Below are 19,455 nucleotides of genomic sequence, written 5' to 3'. Positions count from 1 at the left end.
AATTCTGTAACTTTTTCTGTAAGCGTTTTGGGTTCCCACAAAGTTTTTGTGTGCTCTAAATCCATTGCTTCGTTATTAATTGAAAAATTGACAGATCGAGGTGCTTCGTCTTAAGTATTAAACCCCAAGCATAGTTGTCTCTTAATATCGAGAGCGTCCATTGTCTGATTTAATCCGTCATGCTTTCTCCAGAATAGATAAGGCAGCGAAGCAAATGGGTCTAGTGGTGAACGAGGGCAACACGAAATATTTCCTGTCATCAAACAAACAGTCGCCACACTCGCGTCTAGGCTCCCACGTCACTGTTGACAGTCATAACTTTGAAGTCGTAGATAACTTCGTATATATTGGAACCAGCAACAACAACAACAACAACGTCAGCTTCGAAATCCAACGCAGAATAACTCTTGCCAACAGGTGCAACTTCGGACTAAGTAGGCAATTGACAAGTAAAGTCGTCTATCGACGAACAAAAACCAAACTGTATGAATCACTCATTGTTCCCATCCTGCTATATGGTGCAGAGGCATGGTCGGTGACAACATCTGATGAGTCGACGTTACGCGTTTTCGAGAGAAAGGTTCTGCGAAAGATTTATGGTCCTTTGCGCGTTGGCCACGGCGAATATCGCAATCGATGGAATCATGTGCTATATGAGATATACGACGACATTGGCATAGTTCAGCGAATTAAAAGACAGCGGCTACCCTGGCTAGGTCATGTCGTCCGGATGGAAGAAAACACTCCAGCTCTGAAAGTATTCGACGAAAGTAACCGCCGGGGGAAGCAGAGGAGACGAAAGACTTCCACTCCGTTGGAGAGATCAGGTGGAGTAGGACCTGGCTGCACTTGGTATCTCGAATTGACGCCAAATAGCGAAAAGAAGAAACGACTGGTGCGCTGTTGTTAACTCGACTCTAACCGCGTAAACGTTGTCTATGCCATTCAAGAAGAACAACCCAGTGTGGATACTACAACTTACCTTTTTTTGCTTATTGCTTCATCATTCATTTGGTTGTTTATTTCAAAATCTTCACGTTCTTAGTTCAAAGAGTTTAAAGAAATAAATTCGCAAAATGTTTTATTTTTATTAATTTCGTTTTATTCATCCGAATATCAATTTTTTGATTTCCGATTATGAACATTTTTGGTATGTAAGAATCACCTGTAGAAAGAAGTATTGCATTTATTTTCTTATACATTTCGGAGAAAAATTTAGCAGGTAATTAATATTCCATTTCATTATTGAAATTTAATGATTACTTTAAAATTTTAACAGCTATTAATAAGAAGCTTATATAAAAAGGTTATGTAAAAAGGTTATTTAAAAGGGTTCATTCAATATCTATTTCATCCACGCGACTGCGTACGCGATTTTTCTTCTTCGACTTTTTCGTGGGCGACACTGGTGGAACCAGAAAAGTTTCTAGAAACTCAATAGTACTGAGGATCGTTTCACGGCTTACATTGCCAATGTGATCTCGATCGAAGTAAACAATCGGTTCGTTGGCGCAAGTACAAGGCGTGGAGCGTAGCGGATCAAGCTGCTCAACATCGCTGGGGCTTGTTGTTGCTGCGAAAAAAATTAAATGCGTAGACAAAAACAAAAAATAACTATAGTTTTGTATATTAAATGTAATTAAGTCATATAATAAATAATTTTATTAATTTAATGTTTTTTTAATAATTATTAAATAATTTCTGGAAAAAAACTATTTTTCATCCATAAATACACTTTTCCAACAAAACATTTAATACCTACCGAAAAGTGGTCTGAAGCACTGCTTTATTTGTATCCACTTTTGGCAAAACTGCTTTATGGCGCTATCGTTTTGTTTGAAGAATGTCCTGGCCGTCGCATCGACACGTCCTTGCATGAAGGTCGGTATAAAGGGCCATTTGCCTTTGGCGGCAAAGAAGCAAACTATATCTGTAGCGATATCGCATTAATAATAATTTAGTGAAAGTGTTTTTTAAACATTTACATGGAATATTGAAGAGATGGAAGAAGCCGCGCCGCTGTTCTAGACCAGATTTCGCTAGTATGCCTCGCTCTTCTGTCTCTATGCTCGGTCCAAATAAGCGGCCTTCCTTTTGAAGCGTTTCGTCGGCGCTATCTGCCAGACTAAATGGTATCTCCTCGATGCGTACGCTGCGCAGATAAGCCTGACTGAGCGCCAGTTGGTTGAAGATCCAAAGGAGGCAGGTGGGCAGCACGCACCAGACAAATTGTTCGCCCAGCGATTTCATTTTTAAATTATTATTATTTTTTATTATTTAAATCACCTTAAATATAATTTCAATTCCGTTTGTCAAGCGTGACTTGTGTTCGCTTTCAGCGAATTATGAAATTCAACTGAAAGCAGTTATTCGCGAAAGTCCTGTATTATCCTGCTATATCCTGAAGGTATCCATTGCATGTTATTCACTTTAATGGCGAATGTACGTTGCACATAACTAAGGAAAATGCATGCTTTGCATGTTAGTGAAACATTTCTATTAATTTCCATATATGTTTGTGCTTGGGTGTGTGTATGTGCAGCGCTTTACACGCTTTTATATGCATATAATTAGCAGGAAAAATCGGGATAAGTTAATGGGACTAAAGAGCAATGAACCGTACGCGGAAATCTGTGTTAAGTAACATGAATAAATTAGTTTCTTTTAACTTTGCTTATGCAACCAGCCACAACTCGCATGTACTGTAGTACACGCTGCAGTACTTTTATACGGTAGAAGCATTTCAAAATTACGAGTACCAAGTCTCATTTCATGCTTGAGCGTATACCAAAAAACTGGCCAAACATCTGAAATATCTTGTAATAACAAACAATTATAATTTTAGCTGATTTTTTAACTTGGTTGTAAAACTCTTATTCATATGCGCCACAATAATTATACTTAGTGCGATTTAATGAAATTTAACTTATGGTATTTAGGTTCTTCAAGTATTGAGCCAACACCTTAGGGCTGGTAGATATTATGAGATGATTTTGTTACAGAAATCCACTTGGATATTCATTATGTTGGCAAGAGTTCATAGCAATGACAGATTTATTTCATTCATAATTGTTCATTTTACCACGATAGGTAGTTCAACAACAATGATACAAAATTTTTCCTACGTTAAATTATCTACCTCAGCATAAAACATTTTTCGTTCTTCATACCTAATAAAACTTGCTTCAATCCGTATGACTAAACTCTTCATTCGGACCGGTATTATCAAAACTTTAAATTTATTTAGCGAGAGCACCATTATTTTAATTTTTGATATTTTTCAAAAATCGTTGGGAAACACATTTAAGTTTAAGGGGGTTTTCTACTCTAGAAGCATGAATTTCAGGTAATTTTTAAAGTGTCGTAAAAAAAAGGCAATTAATATTTTTATCATCCATTTTTTTATGGTGTTTTTTATTGATATCTTAAGAATACAGAAAAAAAATTTTACAAACGAATATCAAAAATTAAAATAATAAAATAATTATAGAGAGTGTTGATAGAGACAGGTGTAAAAAAAATGGTGCATCCTGGTGACACTGATCCTGACTCTCCTGGTGGTCTGGAAAAAAAATGAAAAGAAATTCTTAATCAGTAAGGATGCTGTTATAGTCCCTATTTCAGGGAACACGAAAACAAATTTTCTTGAAAAATGGCGACTGGCTGAAAATAAAAATCATTTTTTACGCTTTTTTTGAAATTCCTGATTTTTCTTTAAGTATTAAAAACAAAAATTTTGACACGATGCTAGTAAGAACGATAAAGGACTATTTATAGAAGGTTCATACAAAATTTCAAGTAAATCGGTTGTATAGAACTTGAGATAATGCCGGTACCGTGTGGAAAAGTAGTTTCGAGAAAAACGCGTTTAAAAAATTCGATACGGCCGAACAGTGCTAGGTACTGCGTCACTAAAGTAACTGTAGCTCTTAAAATAATTTTAATTAAAAAAAAAATCGAATTTTTCAAAATTTTAGAGTAGATCACCCCCTTAACAACCTTTTTGAATTCTTTTGATTCAGCAGCCATTCGGCCGGAATCATGTCAGCAGTTGGGGCACTTTTTTTTGGCACCTCCGAATACAGCACATAGCTCTGGTATTTTTCAACATTTTTGTAAAAAAAAAACAATAATCTTATAATATACCTGAAAATATGCCTTATTATGTCCAAAGAACTTCGAAACATTCTATTGAATACTTTCTTTTAAAAAAATTCACGAAAATCGCCTAACTTTTCAAGGGTTACGCTGGTATAGCCCCTTAAATCATATTTCGAAGCGCTTTTGCCACTCGGATTATGGTATCTCGAAACATGCCTTTTGAATGATGACGCATCAAACCGATGTTTTAATTGCTCAAAATGTAGTAGTTCCAGTGATTCGTTTTCAGCGATTGGTAATCTGTATTTCTTGAAAGACAACTGGCATTCAAACAAATACTCACTCAGAATTTACTGTTGTGCGTTAATCTGGTATGGTATGGTAGCGATATGTCAACTAGTTCCAAAGAAACAGGCAACTATTTGCTTGGAATAGCTTCGTGCGCGATCAACTTTTGTTGGATTCGGCTAATCGTGAAACACCCATGCAGTCGACTACTGTTTACTTTCGGGCTCATATTGTACGTGTAAATCCCTGGCTCATCACCTGTCACGATGTCATAGACGTGTTTTGAAGCACCGCTACTAGCACTATGGTTACCAATTCCCGAAATATAAAAGGCAATCGCATCCGATGTATTGTAGAATCTATTATCAATCCAAGTTTTATATTCATTTGGATAATGAATGTTGAGAAAATATCATAACTTACTTTTGAACACGAAAACTTACGATTAAAATACATATATAGTACATACATAACTGTGAACAAAAAATAGTAAGACTTTGTTTATAATTTTAAAATTCTTAATATATTCTTCAAAATCTATGAAGTAATCCCCCTTGACCGCAATAAACTTGTGCCAACGTTTTTTCCAATCCTGGAAACAGTTGTTAAAGTCAATTTCTGGATTAGCCTTCAGTGCAATTCACGTTTAATGTCTTCAATTGACTCAAAACAGTTGTTGAGTTTGCTGAATAGCCAGAAGATACTCGGAGATAAATCAGGCGAATTCGGTAGCTTCGGCACGATAGCACAAGGAATAAATGCAGTATGCGACGGTGCATTATCGTGAAGCAAAACCCAACAGTTGTCGGTCCATAATACCAGCCTCTTTTTACGAAAAGCTTCGCGCAAACGACGCATAACTCTCAAACAGTATTCCTTGTTGACAGTTTGAACGATCGGAAGGAATTCGGCGTGTACCACACTTCAATAATGGCAGAAAAGTGTCACATAACCGTGATTTTTTGCCTGGTTTTTTGGCTTCGGCTCACTTTTGCCACGATATACGGTCGATTGATCATCTGTTTCCTAGTCGTAATCATAGATTCTAGACTCGTTGCCAATTATAATACGTTTCATGACATCCTGGTAGTCGGAAAACATTGTTCCGCAGACGTTAACGCGGCGCTGCTTTTCGAAAAAATGAAGTGATTTTGGAACCAATCGTGGTTTCACTTTTCTTAGGCCCAAATGATCCCTCAAAATGGTTTTCATTGATACTTCCAATATTCCAACGATGTCAACAATTTCTTTATGTTATTGACGTGATGGTGATGGCAAACAATTGTCATCGAAGGCCTTTTCCAACATTCTGAACGTTTCAGCACCAGATATTTGATTTCGCACACTAAATTTAATGGAACTTTTTTAATGAATAATTTCACACATCGTAAAAATCGCCGAATTCACTTTATGTACCTCAGAAAGACAAGCGTATACTAAACACTAATGATTATCTTGATGTGACACTTGGCACAGATCTCGTTGACAGTCATATCAACCTAGAAATAAAATAATTCGACGAACGGGCTTTCGAAAGAAACTAAAATTAAAAAGTCTTACTATCTTTTGCCCACAGTAGTATATTTAATTTAATAAAAAAACAAATGCTATTTTCTTGAACGCATTTCACATTTATTACAAAAACAGTGAGATAAATTTAATATCATCTATACATACTATATTACATTAGGTACTTAGATCATATGTCTATATATATAACTTATAAATTAGCCATTCAGTAAATAAATATATTTTGCACAGACTGAAATATTATTCAGAAAATAATTAAATTTAACTTATTACTTTTTCAAAAAGTAAAGAATTCTCGTAAAACTAATTAATATTTACATATGTTTTATTGTGTAAGTATATGCTAAGTAAATGCAGTAAAGCAATGAAGGCACCTTTTCGATTGGCATATTTTGCTTCCAGTTGTAGAAAGCGATAGATTTTTTATTTTTATTTTTTGTTTTTTTTTTTTATTATTTATGCATTTATACTTTATATATTTACATACATATGTATGTGTAATTTGCTAAACTAACATTTAATTACATATTAATTTATGTACAAATATTGTCAAATTCACTAAACGAAACTTGTTTCCATATTATTGCATTAAGAAAGACATTTTACACTAAGCGAAGCTAAGGCTACAACTTTTAATACTTTTATGTTTACACGGGGCTCTAAATGTACGATGTTTGTAAAAATAACGGGAAAATTATTCAACTATGTTTACTAGTGTAGGCACTTGTAGTTTTGGCGAAACGATTTCGCCTTCAGTTCGTTGCAATTCGATATCTAAGTTCGTATCTAGTACTTTTTGGCACCAATTTGCTGTATGGCGAATTTAACTAACAACTAAATTTATTCGAAAGTAAAAAAATAACGGAAAAAACTATGCACTACCCGCCCTAGCGACGCAGCCATTAAGTAGTATTTAACATTTTCAGTAATTGTTATAGTTGTTGCTGTAGTTGTAAATAAATTGCAATTTAATTGCAGCTATTTATAGCATTTGTACATCTAAACTACGCGCTTTGTTGTTGTTGTAATTAAGCAATTACGCACAATCACAGTCCTGCAGCATTGTGCGATCGTTGTGACTCTTGAGCGCGAGCGTGGGCGACACTAACGGTTGCTGTTTGGGCGGCAGCGCATTTACTTTGGTTTTGGCCTTCGACTTCTTCTTCTTCTTTTTCGAATTACGACGACAGCAGTACCATGTAAAGACTGTAAATAAAAAGTGGAAGAATTAAATTAATTAAATTGTTTAATAGTTTTTTATCGCTTTTTGATTCGCTTACCAAGCACAGCTAATGCCGCTGCCGCTGCGATCGCCCACCAACGCCAGCTAAGCACTTTGGCAAGTTCAGCCTCTGCTTTACAGCTATGATACGTCGTTGAATTGACAGTTTGGTTATATGGATCCGGACATTTGGTGTTGTCGAGGTCGTCTATAAATAGATTTTGTAAAATTTTTGTAATTAACTAGTTGGTTTTGGTTAAAGGGAGGCAAAATAAATGAATAATATAATAATAAAGTTGTAAAATGTACATCTAAACATAATAATTTTAATTTTATCGATAACTTTATATAATTTAGTTTGTTTACTATTGATTGTTTTCGGCAAAATTGTAGAGAACTAAATTACTATTTTTTATTAATATGTATGTGTGTGTGAGTTTTGATGCATATGTGTGCTTACACTTGCTTTGTTGAGTGCGTATTTTCGAATAATTGTATTATATATGCACATTGCTATATTTACATTTCCTACTTTTCATTTGAAAATCACACAGCCTAAAAGTATGCAACACTTTTTGAGTTGAAAAGGCGTGTGTGATCGTTGCAGAGAATGAAATCTATTACAATTTGTTGTATGGGTGAGTGATTAGTGCTTACCTATGGACACACACACTACATTGCATACACATATTTTTAGTACTACTGTCAAATTTAGAATTTTTTTTATTTTTTATTTTGTTTTGCATGTTTCTATAGTGGATACCGTTAAAAATACCATAGTAAAAGTTGATTTTTTTTCTGTCTGTTCTGTATATAGTTCTCCATATGATTACCTAATAGATTTTGCTGATCAAAAATCGAATTTTAGTAGGCCAAAATTGATAAAATGTATGGCAACTATTCAACTTTTTTTCAAACCGCGTCCTTTGTCCGTTTTTGGTTTATTTTCTCGATCCTTTGTCTCGTTTTCGTTGGAGAGTACGTGTAACTCGCAGAATATTTAATATTTTTCTTCAAAAGTTATACTGTGTGCTTTTAAAATATGTATATTCTTGGTATATTTGCCTAAAACCAACTACTGATTTTTTTAATTCGCAAAAATTAGCCCTTTTTGGGGCGTCACAAATGTTGTGTCTTTTAAGGGGTTAACCCACGTAACAAGGCTTCAAAACCGGAATTTTTTTTATTATCTTTTTTCATTCTATAATACCTCTTATGTCCTAAGCTCTTAAGTTGATCTAAGTAATAGTTTTGGAGGTACAGTCTTGAAAAGTTGCGGGGCTCGAGGTCAGCTATATAAGTAAGTGTTTCCATGATGAAATGCCAAACAATACTGTGAAAAATTCCATTAAAAAAAAGCTGTCATTTACACGATTCACGCGAAATCTGTCCAAAAAATGCTATTGAGAACAGTACCGCTACTTGGATTACTCCTTAGTCACTTTAAATGTATTTTTCTCGAAACTGTGCCAAACTCGGTTGTCCTGATTTTTCGCGAACAATTTAATCGATCTTAATGAAATTTTTCACAGGTCTTTGTGATATAATCTTTCAAGACCTTGTAGAGCGATTTTTTTGTACAATTATAATATAAAGTCGACGAGAAATTGTCACCAAAATTTATATGTTTTGTAAAAACGTCGGCCAAAAACACAATTTTCCCTTTTTTGTTTTTTCTTCATTCAATACCGAGTTTATTGCCTAAATTAAAACATGTAATTTTTTCTTTTTACTTTTGATGATCCTGATACCGCGGAATTACGTTTTTTTCCTATGGACCGCCGAAAATGACGTCGTAATGGTCGAATTTCGATTATTTTCCTTTGAAAATTTCACAAAATCTGTTTTAATTTAGAAAATATTCAAAACTAGGCGATTATGTATCTTTGGTATAATAAAAAGTTTGAATAAAATATTTAATTTTTATATGAAAAAATTAATTAAAAGCTGGCTGGTTTTTGCTCGAGGAACGTAATGTAACCCCTTAAAATATATGTGCTTCATGTTGAGATGATTTATGATTTTATCTGGTTTCCATATGAGGTAATACAGCATAAAAGTTTAGTTTGGACTTCACCGCACTTGCAGTCATAATAATTGATTGATGTAAGTAAATGAGTCACCGGATATAAGTACATATGTATATTAATTACGAAATAAAAACATCTTATATATAGCCTTAGGTTCCAAGATTCAAGCTTATGGAGCATAGAAAAATCACATGATATAATAAAATTTCCTATATAATTTATTGGTCATCATTACGCAAATCGCGAAATTTTTCCGTTATGTTTTCAATTGAAACTTAATGAAGCTATCTGAAATCAAATATTATTTAATAGTCGGACTGACATAAAAACCGGAAATTTGTGAACTTTCACTACCGAGTCGAAGTTCTTATGGTCTCTCATTTAGCGATTATCAGTTAATATTCTTTCAAACCAACGGTTAACGGTGGTGAAATTAATACATCTTTTCAAAAACGAAACAATTTAGTTATTATTTTTTTATTTTGTATCGAATTTTTCAAACTTAATATGACAAATTACCGGAAGTGAAAGATTGGAAAAATTATCAGGTTCAGTTCAGTTCAGTCCAAGCCTCATCAAACTTGGCGATTGTGTTTTCTTTTCAGGATTTTAATATTTTCTCTGGTAAACAACCAATTTTTATAAATATTGGCATGCACTTCTAACAAATCATACTCCTTTTTAAGTATTAAATATTTTTTAACTTACCCAAAGATATCGGAACATATTTAGAACTGGCGCCAATATATCGCAAGTAACGATTCACTTGTTGTAGAGCGCAATCGCTGATTTCTGTTTTTGTCAGGTCCATTGTACGCAAATTGCACATATTGGCTAGTGTGTCCACGGTGAGATCAGTCAGCGGATTGGATGAGGCATTAATTTGCCATAATTCTGAAGAAAAAGTTAAAAAAGGTGTGTTAAAAGTTTCATATCCGTGTAGTATATTTGAGAGATTGATCATATGTTGATTATAGGTATATATTTATAATATTTAATTACTCACTTGGCAGTACACCCAAATCGGGTAGGTTCTCTAAGCCGCAATCGGCTACATTTAAATATTCCAGCGGTGCTTGTATTGGTGTTTCAAGACCCTAAAGGGGAGAATTAGAATTTATTTTACTAAACAGTGGCTAAAATTTATTTAAAATTTCAGTTTAACTAATCAATTTGGTAAATAAAAAAAATGGTAATGATTGGATATGTACAAACCTGCAGATCGCGGTCGAGATTGAAGAGCTCGTTGCTGTCAACATAAAGATTTCGCAGTGAGGGTAATTGAAAGATTTCCAAGGGTATTGAGACGAGCGCATTATTTGATAGATCAATTTCCTATTAGATTCAAGAAAATAAAATAAATAAATATAATTTAATATATCGGAAGAATTTCTAAATAAAAATATATTCCAAATTTTATGTAATAATAAATTAATAAAATGAAATATATATGAGAAAGTGTATTTTAAAGGGTTATTATTTCTTTCTGTAATATATATATCTATAATATACATACATATATACATATGTATCTGTAATTTTCGATTTCAACTCTGAAAGTACTTGAAAACTTTCGAAAAAGATTAATTAATTTTTCATATAATTTTTATATTCTAACATAATTTAAAGATTTATGTCACTATACATATATCAAAATAAAAATATGTATATAAATATATAAGTCTGTAAGTTTATAAATCAATAATATTCATAATATCTATATATAAACATCTATCAATTATAATTTAATTTACTAATTACTTGAATAAAATGTCATCACGCTAATATCACTTATGTAATTAACAACTGCAGCGGTGCTACAGAGCGCATGCAATGTTCTACAATACATATGCGCATGTGTAAGTACACATATATGTAAGTATGTATATGTCCCTACACTTACCTCCAACGATGTTAGTGGCGCAAATGTGCCCGGCTCCACCGATTGTATCTTATTCTCATAGAGCACTAATATTTTAATGCTTGTGTAACGTTCAAATGAGTTGCGTTTGAGCTTTTTAATGCGATTAAATGCGAGATCCAGAATCTGTAATTAGGCGGGAAAGCGAAAATTTAGTTATATAGGTACACTGATAAGAAGCACAAACTAAGTACACTTCCTGTACGGTTTGCGTGAGAGTTGGAATTAAAAAAATTTTAGCTTGCTCCTGTGAATGTGTGGGTATTGTATGTAGCTAAATGTGTATTTTATAGTAGAAACCCTGATGGAAAAATGCGAAGTCTTGTAAATTTATTTGAAATTATAAAAATTTTTACAGCGATGCCAGTAAGATTCTCGTGTTAACTTCAGAGCGATCATTGAAGATCTCAAAATTTTTTGTGGATTGGCTCAACTATTTTGGATAATGCTTGGGGTATGAAGCGTGTCAATGCTAGACTCGTACCAAAAGACTTGAATTTTTGCAATTACGGTCTCTAGTAAAGGTCGCAAAGGAGTTGCTTGACAATGTAACTTAGGACCCTACCTTCATCAAACGCATTCCTACTGTTGACGGAAACGTGGGGTTATGTACATTCAAAAGTGATCAACAATGTAACGAATGACGCTGCAAAAATCAGCAGAAGCCAAAATTCTCTGAAGACAGTCAAAGTCATCACGGTCAAGACTTATAATATAATGGAAAATTTGGTTTAAGTGGCATGGCCCAGGAGATTTTTATGAGAGCAATAATAAAAATTTTAATACATGCAAATGTATTTTTGTCAATCCGGGTCAAATTTGATCAGATGGTATTAAAAGCTACAAGTTTTAAATAAAATAGTCGTTATTTGCAGTATTGTTGGATGTTTTTTTTAATTTTCGAAATTATTATTTTTTAAAATTCTTACCTCTTTTTTAATTTTCCTAACCAAACTATTACATTTTAGTTAAATTAAATATTTAAAATTTTTTTTTACCAAGCTTGAAACTCGAAACTTTTCCTACATTTTTTCTGCAGGGCACGCTTGCAGGAAGCGCTCATCAGTTGATGATCATCAAAAAAGAAAATATATATAGGTGTATAACAGTGTTTGTATACATACACAAATATTTTTTAGGAAATTATCGCGACTTCTTTTGTGCGTTCAATTAAAGTCAATTGAATTTTATTTCGCAGCAGACAGACACCGCTTGCATATGGATACATATGAGCATTGATGGGTGCAAATTCCCATGGAAGAAAATAAAAGTGCACACACAATTATAATAAATCGGATAAACGCTGGCGACTGAGCACTTTATGCGAACCTTATCAAGCTACTTGACACAAATTAACCCTTGCAGATGCACGACGGCGCAACATCACGGTGGAATTTGCATTTAAACAAAAGTCAATGGTTGACATTTAAAGTTAAACTTAAGCAACTCAGAAACGCCAAAGGTCACACGCGCGGTCAATTGATTTCAATCAATAGCTAAGCATTATGAGTTAATTACTATTTTTTATATTTTATAAGTATTTATTTTTTGATGTTTTATCACTTTACTCACCTCAACCGACGATTTCAGGTACTGCGGCACCTCCCTCAGATTCATTTCGAAGCAACGGATTTTGAGCATGCGCGACGGTCTTAAATACTGACACTTCCGTTCGTCCTGCACGACGCCGACATAACCGAATGGCATCATCATCTTGGTGTTGATTGTGATTAGAGCCAACAACGCTATAGCAACCGCATGCAAGTCCATACTAAACGAGAGTGAAACAACGAAAGAGTAGACCAGTAGATTAGTAAAGAGCAAATGCAGAGAACGCGCATGATTGCAAGTTCAAATGAATTAAATAAAAGCAACAACAATGTGGCACAAAAACCAATGCAGCGTAAAGAAGAAAGGATTTTTGGTGGAGGACAAAGACCTCAACACCGCCGCGGCTTTGTTTCCATACAAATGATGCAATAATGATTCATTGTGTCGTCTGTGGAGTTCGCGCGAAATTTCATTGATTTACTGAATCTCTGAAATATTTTCGTTGTCATACGATATACTCGCGCGCTCAAGTAACTCTATATCTACTAAATTAGTCTGTGCCATTTATTAATCGCAATATTCAATTGTATGTGTGGATGTTGATGCGGGTAAATCGGTCAAAGACTCTGTGAGTGTGTTCCGTTGTTGAAGCACTTAATGTCGGGCAATTCAAAGATAAATGCAATAAATATCTACATAATTCGCGATAAACTGTAAAATAAAGTGGTTCAATGTCTACAGCGTAATACATAAGAATCCAGTTCAATAATACTATACTAAACGGTTTTATAAATGTTCATACATTTTGAGTATCCACAGCGACTTCGATGTATTCTTGTATAACAATATATTCAAAGAAGCTTCATATTACATAACAACTGATCAAATTTGACCCGGACTGATAAAAAAAAACTACAATTTTACATATCTTATACAAATCACCATCCAAAAAGGCTCTTGAGCCAGTACAAGCATACCAACGGTTATTTCCAATTTTCACACACTTTACACACTTGTTATATGTCTCAGTAGGGATGGCCTTCAACGATTTTTTTTTTTTCAATTTCGGCTCATTTTTGGAGAGCTTTTCGATAAATGATTGGACAGTTTCGACGTCATATTCATAAACCAACTTCCTATCACCAATAGTGATCAACCACCCCTCTTTTGCAACCTCTACTCAATGCAACTTTTGCAATGGATTTAGTACAAGTCTATCATGCTTCATACCCAAAACATTAATTAAAATGTGTTGACTCGATTTATCAAAGGTAAGTTGAAATCCTCTTTGATTCCACTGTAAGCACAAAATTTATAACAAACTAATTGTTCATTTATTTCCAACGAGTTCACAATGACCTCAAAGACCTTTCGGAACTCGAATTCAATTGATCCAGAGACTTACAATTTCTTGACAAGGGAATTTCCAATCGACAGTTCGCTCTTAAACTGAGGCAATCATCTCAAGTGGTCACCTGCAATAAGGGACATTCTATGATACTTAGTAAGTTCCCATTTCTATCCACTATCACAGATTTTCGAAATTCTATAGAATTGAAAATAAATTCGGTGACCAATATCAACTCCTCTTCTAGAAAACTGTGGGGAAGGGATGAGGTATACAGGAAAACAGGGATAAGCATCTATTCGGATGGGTCCAAACTACATAATCGAGGGAAAAGTGGTGTCTTTTCAGAAAAATTAGATACCAAAATTTATGGCGATTTGTTTAAAATTTAGATTGGTAATCGACGTATTCCGTTACCGTTGGAATGATATCCCGTAATATGACTATGGCTGCCCCCGTCAAACCTAAACTGAAGGAACGCCCTCAAAATATATAATTTTATGTCATATAAATGGGGAATAACGTTGCACAATTTAATCAAATTGAATAATAGCAAAACAAAACAATTTTATTATGTGTCTCAAATTAATAAAACTTAACAACCAAGAGCCATAATACATATAATGCAATAACTGATTGAAATACACTTGCATATAATAAAAATAATTGAAATTTCTATAAACAAATACAACAAATGGCTTGAATTGCTATACAAGATCATTGCCGATGCAACTCGTCACGTTTTTATTTTCAATACTATTCACGCATCTAAAGTAAAACCAAAAAAAAAAAAACAAAATAGGTAAAAGTTAAATAAAAATGCATGTTTATAAACAAGCGAGTGGCAGAAGCCGGCCATGCAAAGGTGTGACATTCAAACGCCGGATTCCGTCGACATTCCCACCCCATGCAGCAGGGTGTGCGACAGACAGCTGAGGTCGCCGCGCACAGGTGGGCACGGACGTGCACAAACAATTGCAATGAAGCGTATCAAATGCGCCCCGGAAAGTTTACTTCACAAAATCACCGCGTTCGCCATTAGCGGCGGCGACGCTGATCGACCAAGTACGAGCGCACGCCGCCCACCAAACATTGCCATCATGCACATACATATGTACATATGTGAGTATGAGTGAGCGTGTGTAAACGTCAAATAACACTCACATAAACAAACAAACAACCAAATAAGCCGTGAAATGCGCGCAAACAATGCTGATCAATTGCTCTTTCTCGTATTATGTCAGCTTAATCGCGCATAAATAAATACAAAAACAAATAGAATGAAACAAAATAAAAGGTAAACCGTTCATTTTAAATAAAAACAAACAGCATATTGAAATCAAATTAACGAAATCATTACAAATGTCAACGCGCCAATCCGTCAAGTGGCACGGCAGCGGCAAACTGTCAACTGCCAAATGTCTAATAAACAAATAAAAAGCCATGTGTTTATTTATATGTAGGTATGTAAATACACAAATAAGCAGATAATTGCGACAACATTCGCTTTCTGAAGCACCGCCGCTGCATTGCAAAGCTTCAGCTTGCGGGAAGTGGGCTCGTCAGGCAGGTGTAAGAGCGTAAAACATCAACAATAAGCAAACATACACATTATATACAAGTACATATGTATAAATATATGTGTTTGTTGCTGTTGTTGTTTATTTGTGTTTTTGTATATGTAAGATCACTTAACGCTATTAAAATAAACAATACTCTTTGCATGTATAAGTATGTTGTAAAATAAGCATTCTACTGAAAGTGAATTGGCGGAGACAGTCCATTGACTGAAGAAGAACAAAAAGATAAAAACAATTTGACGCTAACCCTGATCTCAAAATGCACTAAATTGAATTGGATAAGCTCATCGTCCGTCTAATGGGAGAATTTCGCAGTGAAAAACGCAATTTAATACATATGTACATATACCTATACATATTTACATATGCATTCTCATATCTGTGTTCATATGAAAAATAGTTTATATCAAATAAAACGTGTAGAACAAGAAATTAATTTGTCTTAGGCAACAAATCTGCATCTGGAAGGCGCCGCAGGATTTGTATCGTAAAATACCTAAAAAGTTTTCATTATACGTATGAACATCACGAGAGAGTTTCACTTCTGTAGAAACATTTGGAAGTAATAATATTTTACTAAAATTCGGCATAGTCTTTGGTATTTGTGGTCTTTCTAGTTTTCAAGTAAATGCAACTTCAAAGTTAAGGCTGTTCGTAATAATTTGGGAGCAAAAATTAAATTTTGCAAGTTTTTTATTAGATAACACAAGACAACATCACTAGATATCTGTGCCGTTCGATACCAAACAAGGTTTCAGACAAGGCGACTTTACGAAGTTTGTAACACCCAGAAGGATACCCTATCAAGTATACATATATATAAATGATCAGTATGTCGAGCTGAATCGATTTAGCCATGTCCGTCTGTCAGTCTGTTTGTATATATACGAACTAGTCCCTCAGTTTTTATGAAATCGTTTTGATATTTTACAAACGTCATTTTGTCTTTAAGAAGCCGCTCATTTGTCGGAACTGCCGATATAGGACAACTATAACATATAGCTATCATACAAACTGAACGATCGGAATCAAGTTTTTGTATGGAAAACTTTCACATTTTACAAGATATATTCACGAAATTTGGTATAAATTATTTTCTAAAGCACCAATGTAATCTCCGAAAAAATTATTCAGATCGGATTACTATAGCATATAGCTGCCATACAAACTGAATGACCGGAAATAAACGCTTGCATGGGAAACTTCCTCATTTGGCGATATATCTTCACGAAATTTGGTATGAGTTATTGTTCATAGAAATAATGTAATATCGGAAGAAATTGTTCAGATCGGCTTACTATAGCATATAGCTGCCATTCAAACCTAACAATCGGAATAGAGGGGTTGTATGGAAAACTTTCGCATTTGACGTGGTATCTTCACGAAATTTGACATGGATTACTGCCTAAGGTAACAATATAGTCTCCGAAAAAATTGTTCAGATCGGATGTTCAGATCAGAATGTTGAATGAAATATCGACATAGTTTAACTCTTTTTGTCTTATTTATATTTAATAGCTTTTAGTTATAGTATTTAAATTAGAAATATGCAAATGCTTCTTTTTTAAATTGAGAAAAATGTTACTCAAATTTTTTATTTAAAAAATATTTCCTAAATTATTAATCCAAATATATATGTAGTTCTTCTAATCCAAAATGTTTTAATTAAAAAATCAGTAACCATCTATATTTGCATTTAAAATATATATATGTATTAAATAATATTTTTTTTACTAATATTTTGAGCCTCTAGAACAATCTGCAATAAGTACCTATTAAACATTTAGATTTGTAAATTTGTTCAAAAATGAGTGAATTTGGATTTACATTTTTGTTGTAAAAATGGTAAGAGTATTTTAAACCAATATTAAATAAAATGAAAAATTATTGTAAGCTTACTTTGTTAGGTGCATTTACTCGTGCTTCAAAACTTAAATAATAATTTTTCGTATATCACATATCTGAATCAGTTCTGTGTAAACCTTGAAATAATTCACTAAAATTTAACTTAAAAAATTACCAAAGAAAAACTGTTATGTATTGTTAATAGTGGTACTTTACTTTTCTTCTTTCTCCCTTCTTTATTATTTATTCTTTTTATTTTTAAGTGCGCGGTCACACATTCACCCACACCTACAGGTATCTTATCAATTAACGCGCTTGTGGAGACAACTTTTATCACTGACACATTTATTAAACAAGTAGCACTATTTACCTTTTAACAAAATGAATCGTTTTAATTAAAAAGAAAAGAACGTATGTACTATATGTATGATACAGCAGCACTGCAATAAATTTAGTTCAGGAACCTCCGTATGGAGTTGTAAATCGCCCGCTGACTACTCGTATGACTATAAAATGTTGGCAGCACTACCAACCGCACGAGCGAAAGGAATTTGAGCGCATCGCGCAAAAAGCACACCAATAACTGTAACCGTAAATTAAGGAATAATTAGTTGATATTTAGGTGGGAAAGCGAATTGCGATAAATACCGTTTTCGATGAGTTGACAGAAAATATCACTCACTGCACTTATTTGTAGCTCATTTGTTGCGAGTTTTTTGTTCGAGGCTTTTAATTTCATATTTCACAAGCGCTTGACTAGATACTGCATTGTTGAAATGCATGTCAACAAATTATGCTGACCAACGCGCAGTAATTTTCGCTTTGTTTCTCATTAAATGATGATGCTGACAGAAGCCGCAGAACAAAAATAAAAATCCCGTGGAAATTAACGATAAATGCAATGAGCAAATAACAGTGATATATAAGTATATATGTATGTATGTATATATATGTATATGTATGAGCGAATATACATATGTACATATATACTTTTATGTAGGAGAAGTTCTCATGTGACGTCTATTGCAATTGAAAAACAATAAAACTAACTTCACTTTGCATGCAACGATTTAAATTTCTAAATAAAAGGCGATAATGCCCAGTGGGCGGTTTTAGTGCGAAAGAAATTATTAGACAAACAAATTAACGGGTTTAACTATTTTAATAGTAATTTGTTGCATGCAATTTTGTTTCAATATTTATTTATTTTTTAGTACATCGTCTGATGCTGCGCTTAGACATTACTTACATTATTACTCATTCTCACTACATGTATGCCTAATCTTTCGCATAATAGCAAAAAATGATATACCACATATAGTATGATAAATATTCATATAAAAACAAGTAAGGAAGCGAAGAGTGTAAAGAACATTTGATTTTCAATTAATTTATATTACAGTATTTTGTAATTTTATAAATTAGTCTCATTAACAGCAAGATGAATAAAACTGGCTGAGTAGTTTTCTTCTTAGGTTCTTAGGTATTCTGCAGCAGAACTCTCAAGAACTCACATCAATTTGATGGAGAGATCACTGAGAGTCTTTTCAGAAGAGATACCTGTCGTAAATACAAATGATCTTATCGATCTTAATCATATACGAATAATTATGTCCCTTATGTTGTTTATTGTGGAATATAGTAGTCTTAGATTAGAAGTCTAATAAACTAGTTCTTTTCATCGAATATTTTATAATATATACCACAAGTGAGTAATAGTATAATATTTGCAGAAGTCGGTTGCAATGTATTTTTAAAGAGTCGATTTTGATCGATCAGTAGTCCAAAATAAGGTCATGTGCAAAACTTCAGTTCGAAATCTCAAAAATTGAGGAACTAATACTTTCTTTGATTTTTTACTGAAAAATTTTATTCGGATACTTTTTACGTCCGGACGCAATGGTTGTTTTATCAACCTTTTGTATATTCTGCCTTTGCAGAAGTGTTTATTAGGGGGTTACTTGGGTTTACGGGTATCAAAAAAACTAGTTTTTTAATTTGTCTTATTAAATTCTACAACACCTCTAGAATGTAGTCCT

General features: G+C 33.6%; 2 protein-coding genes across 5 annotated transcripts in view; both read right to left on the bottom strand.

The window, feature by feature from the left end:
* Window positions 1-1,334: 1,334 nt before the first annotated feature.
* LOC120770107 lies at window positions 1,335-2,250 on the bottom strand. Its single transcript, XM_040097276.1, has 3 exons — window positions 1,986-2,250; window positions 1,763-1,930; window positions 1,335-1,573 (listed from the first exon to the last, which is right to left on the bottom strand). Exons 1-3 carry the CDS (start codon window positions 2,248-2,250, stop codon window positions 1,335-1,337), a joined length of 672 nt encoding a protein of 223 aa, XP_039953210.1.
* Window positions 2,251-6,590: 4,340 nt separating this feature from the next.
* Window positions 6,591-19,455, bottom strand: part of LOC120771395 (immunoglobulin superfamily containing leucine-rich repeat protein 2) — a 34,722-nt gene continuing 21,857 nt past the window's right edge. The window contains exons 1-9 of one of the 4 annotated variants that reach the window (XM_040099362.1): window positions 18,065-18,206; window positions 17,787-17,999; window positions 12,665-12,863; window positions 11,075-11,218; window positions 10,387-10,506; window positions 10,178-10,268; window positions 9,880-10,065; window positions 7,200-7,349; window positions 6,956-7,125 (exon numbers count right to left, since the gene is read on the bottom strand). In XM_040099362.1, coding sequence (XP_039955296.1) covers window positions 6,956-7,125; window positions 7,200-7,349; window positions 9,880-10,065; window positions 10,178-10,268; window positions 10,387-10,506; window positions 11,075-11,218; window positions 12,665-12,862 — 1,059 coding nt within the window. In that variant the 5' untranslated portion in view covers window position 12,863; window positions 17,787-17,999; window positions 18,065-18,206. Of the gene's footprint in view, window positions 7,126-7,199; window positions 7,350-9,879; window positions 10,066-10,177; window positions 10,269-10,386; window positions 10,507-11,074; window positions 11,219-12,664; window positions 12,864-17,470; window positions 17,568-17,632; window positions 17,761-17,786; window positions 18,000-18,064; window positions 18,207-19,455 lie in introns of those variants that run through there. The other 3 variants (XM_040099361.1, XM_040099364.1, XM_040099363.1) reach the window with 3 other exon arrangements.

Source organism: Bactrocera tryoni, chromosome 3, assembly GCF_016617805.1.
Source record: "Bactrocera tryoni isolate S06 chromosome 3, CSIRO_BtryS06_freeze2, whole genome shotgun sequence".
NCBI classification, from domain to species: Eukaryota; Metazoa; Arthropoda; class Insecta; order Diptera; family Tephritidae; genus Bactrocera; species Bactrocera tryoni.
The sequence above is the reverse complement of the archived record's forward strand: the minus strand, read 5'-3'. Positions and strand labels throughout refer to the sequence as shown.

Coding starts and splice junctions, on each gene's coding strand:
- LOC120770107 (XM_040097276.1), bottom strand. CDS start 2,250: ATGAAATCGCTGGGCGAACAATTTGTCTGGTGCGTGCTGCCCACCTGC. Junction 1,931..1,985: donor CCATCTCTTCAATATTCCAT/GTAAATGTTTAA, acceptor ATATCGCTACAG/ATATAGTTTGCTTCTTTGCC. Junction 1,574..1,762: donor GTGCTTCAGACCACTTTTCG/GTAGGTATTAAA, acceptor TTTTTTTCGCAG/CAACAACAAGCCCCAGCGAT.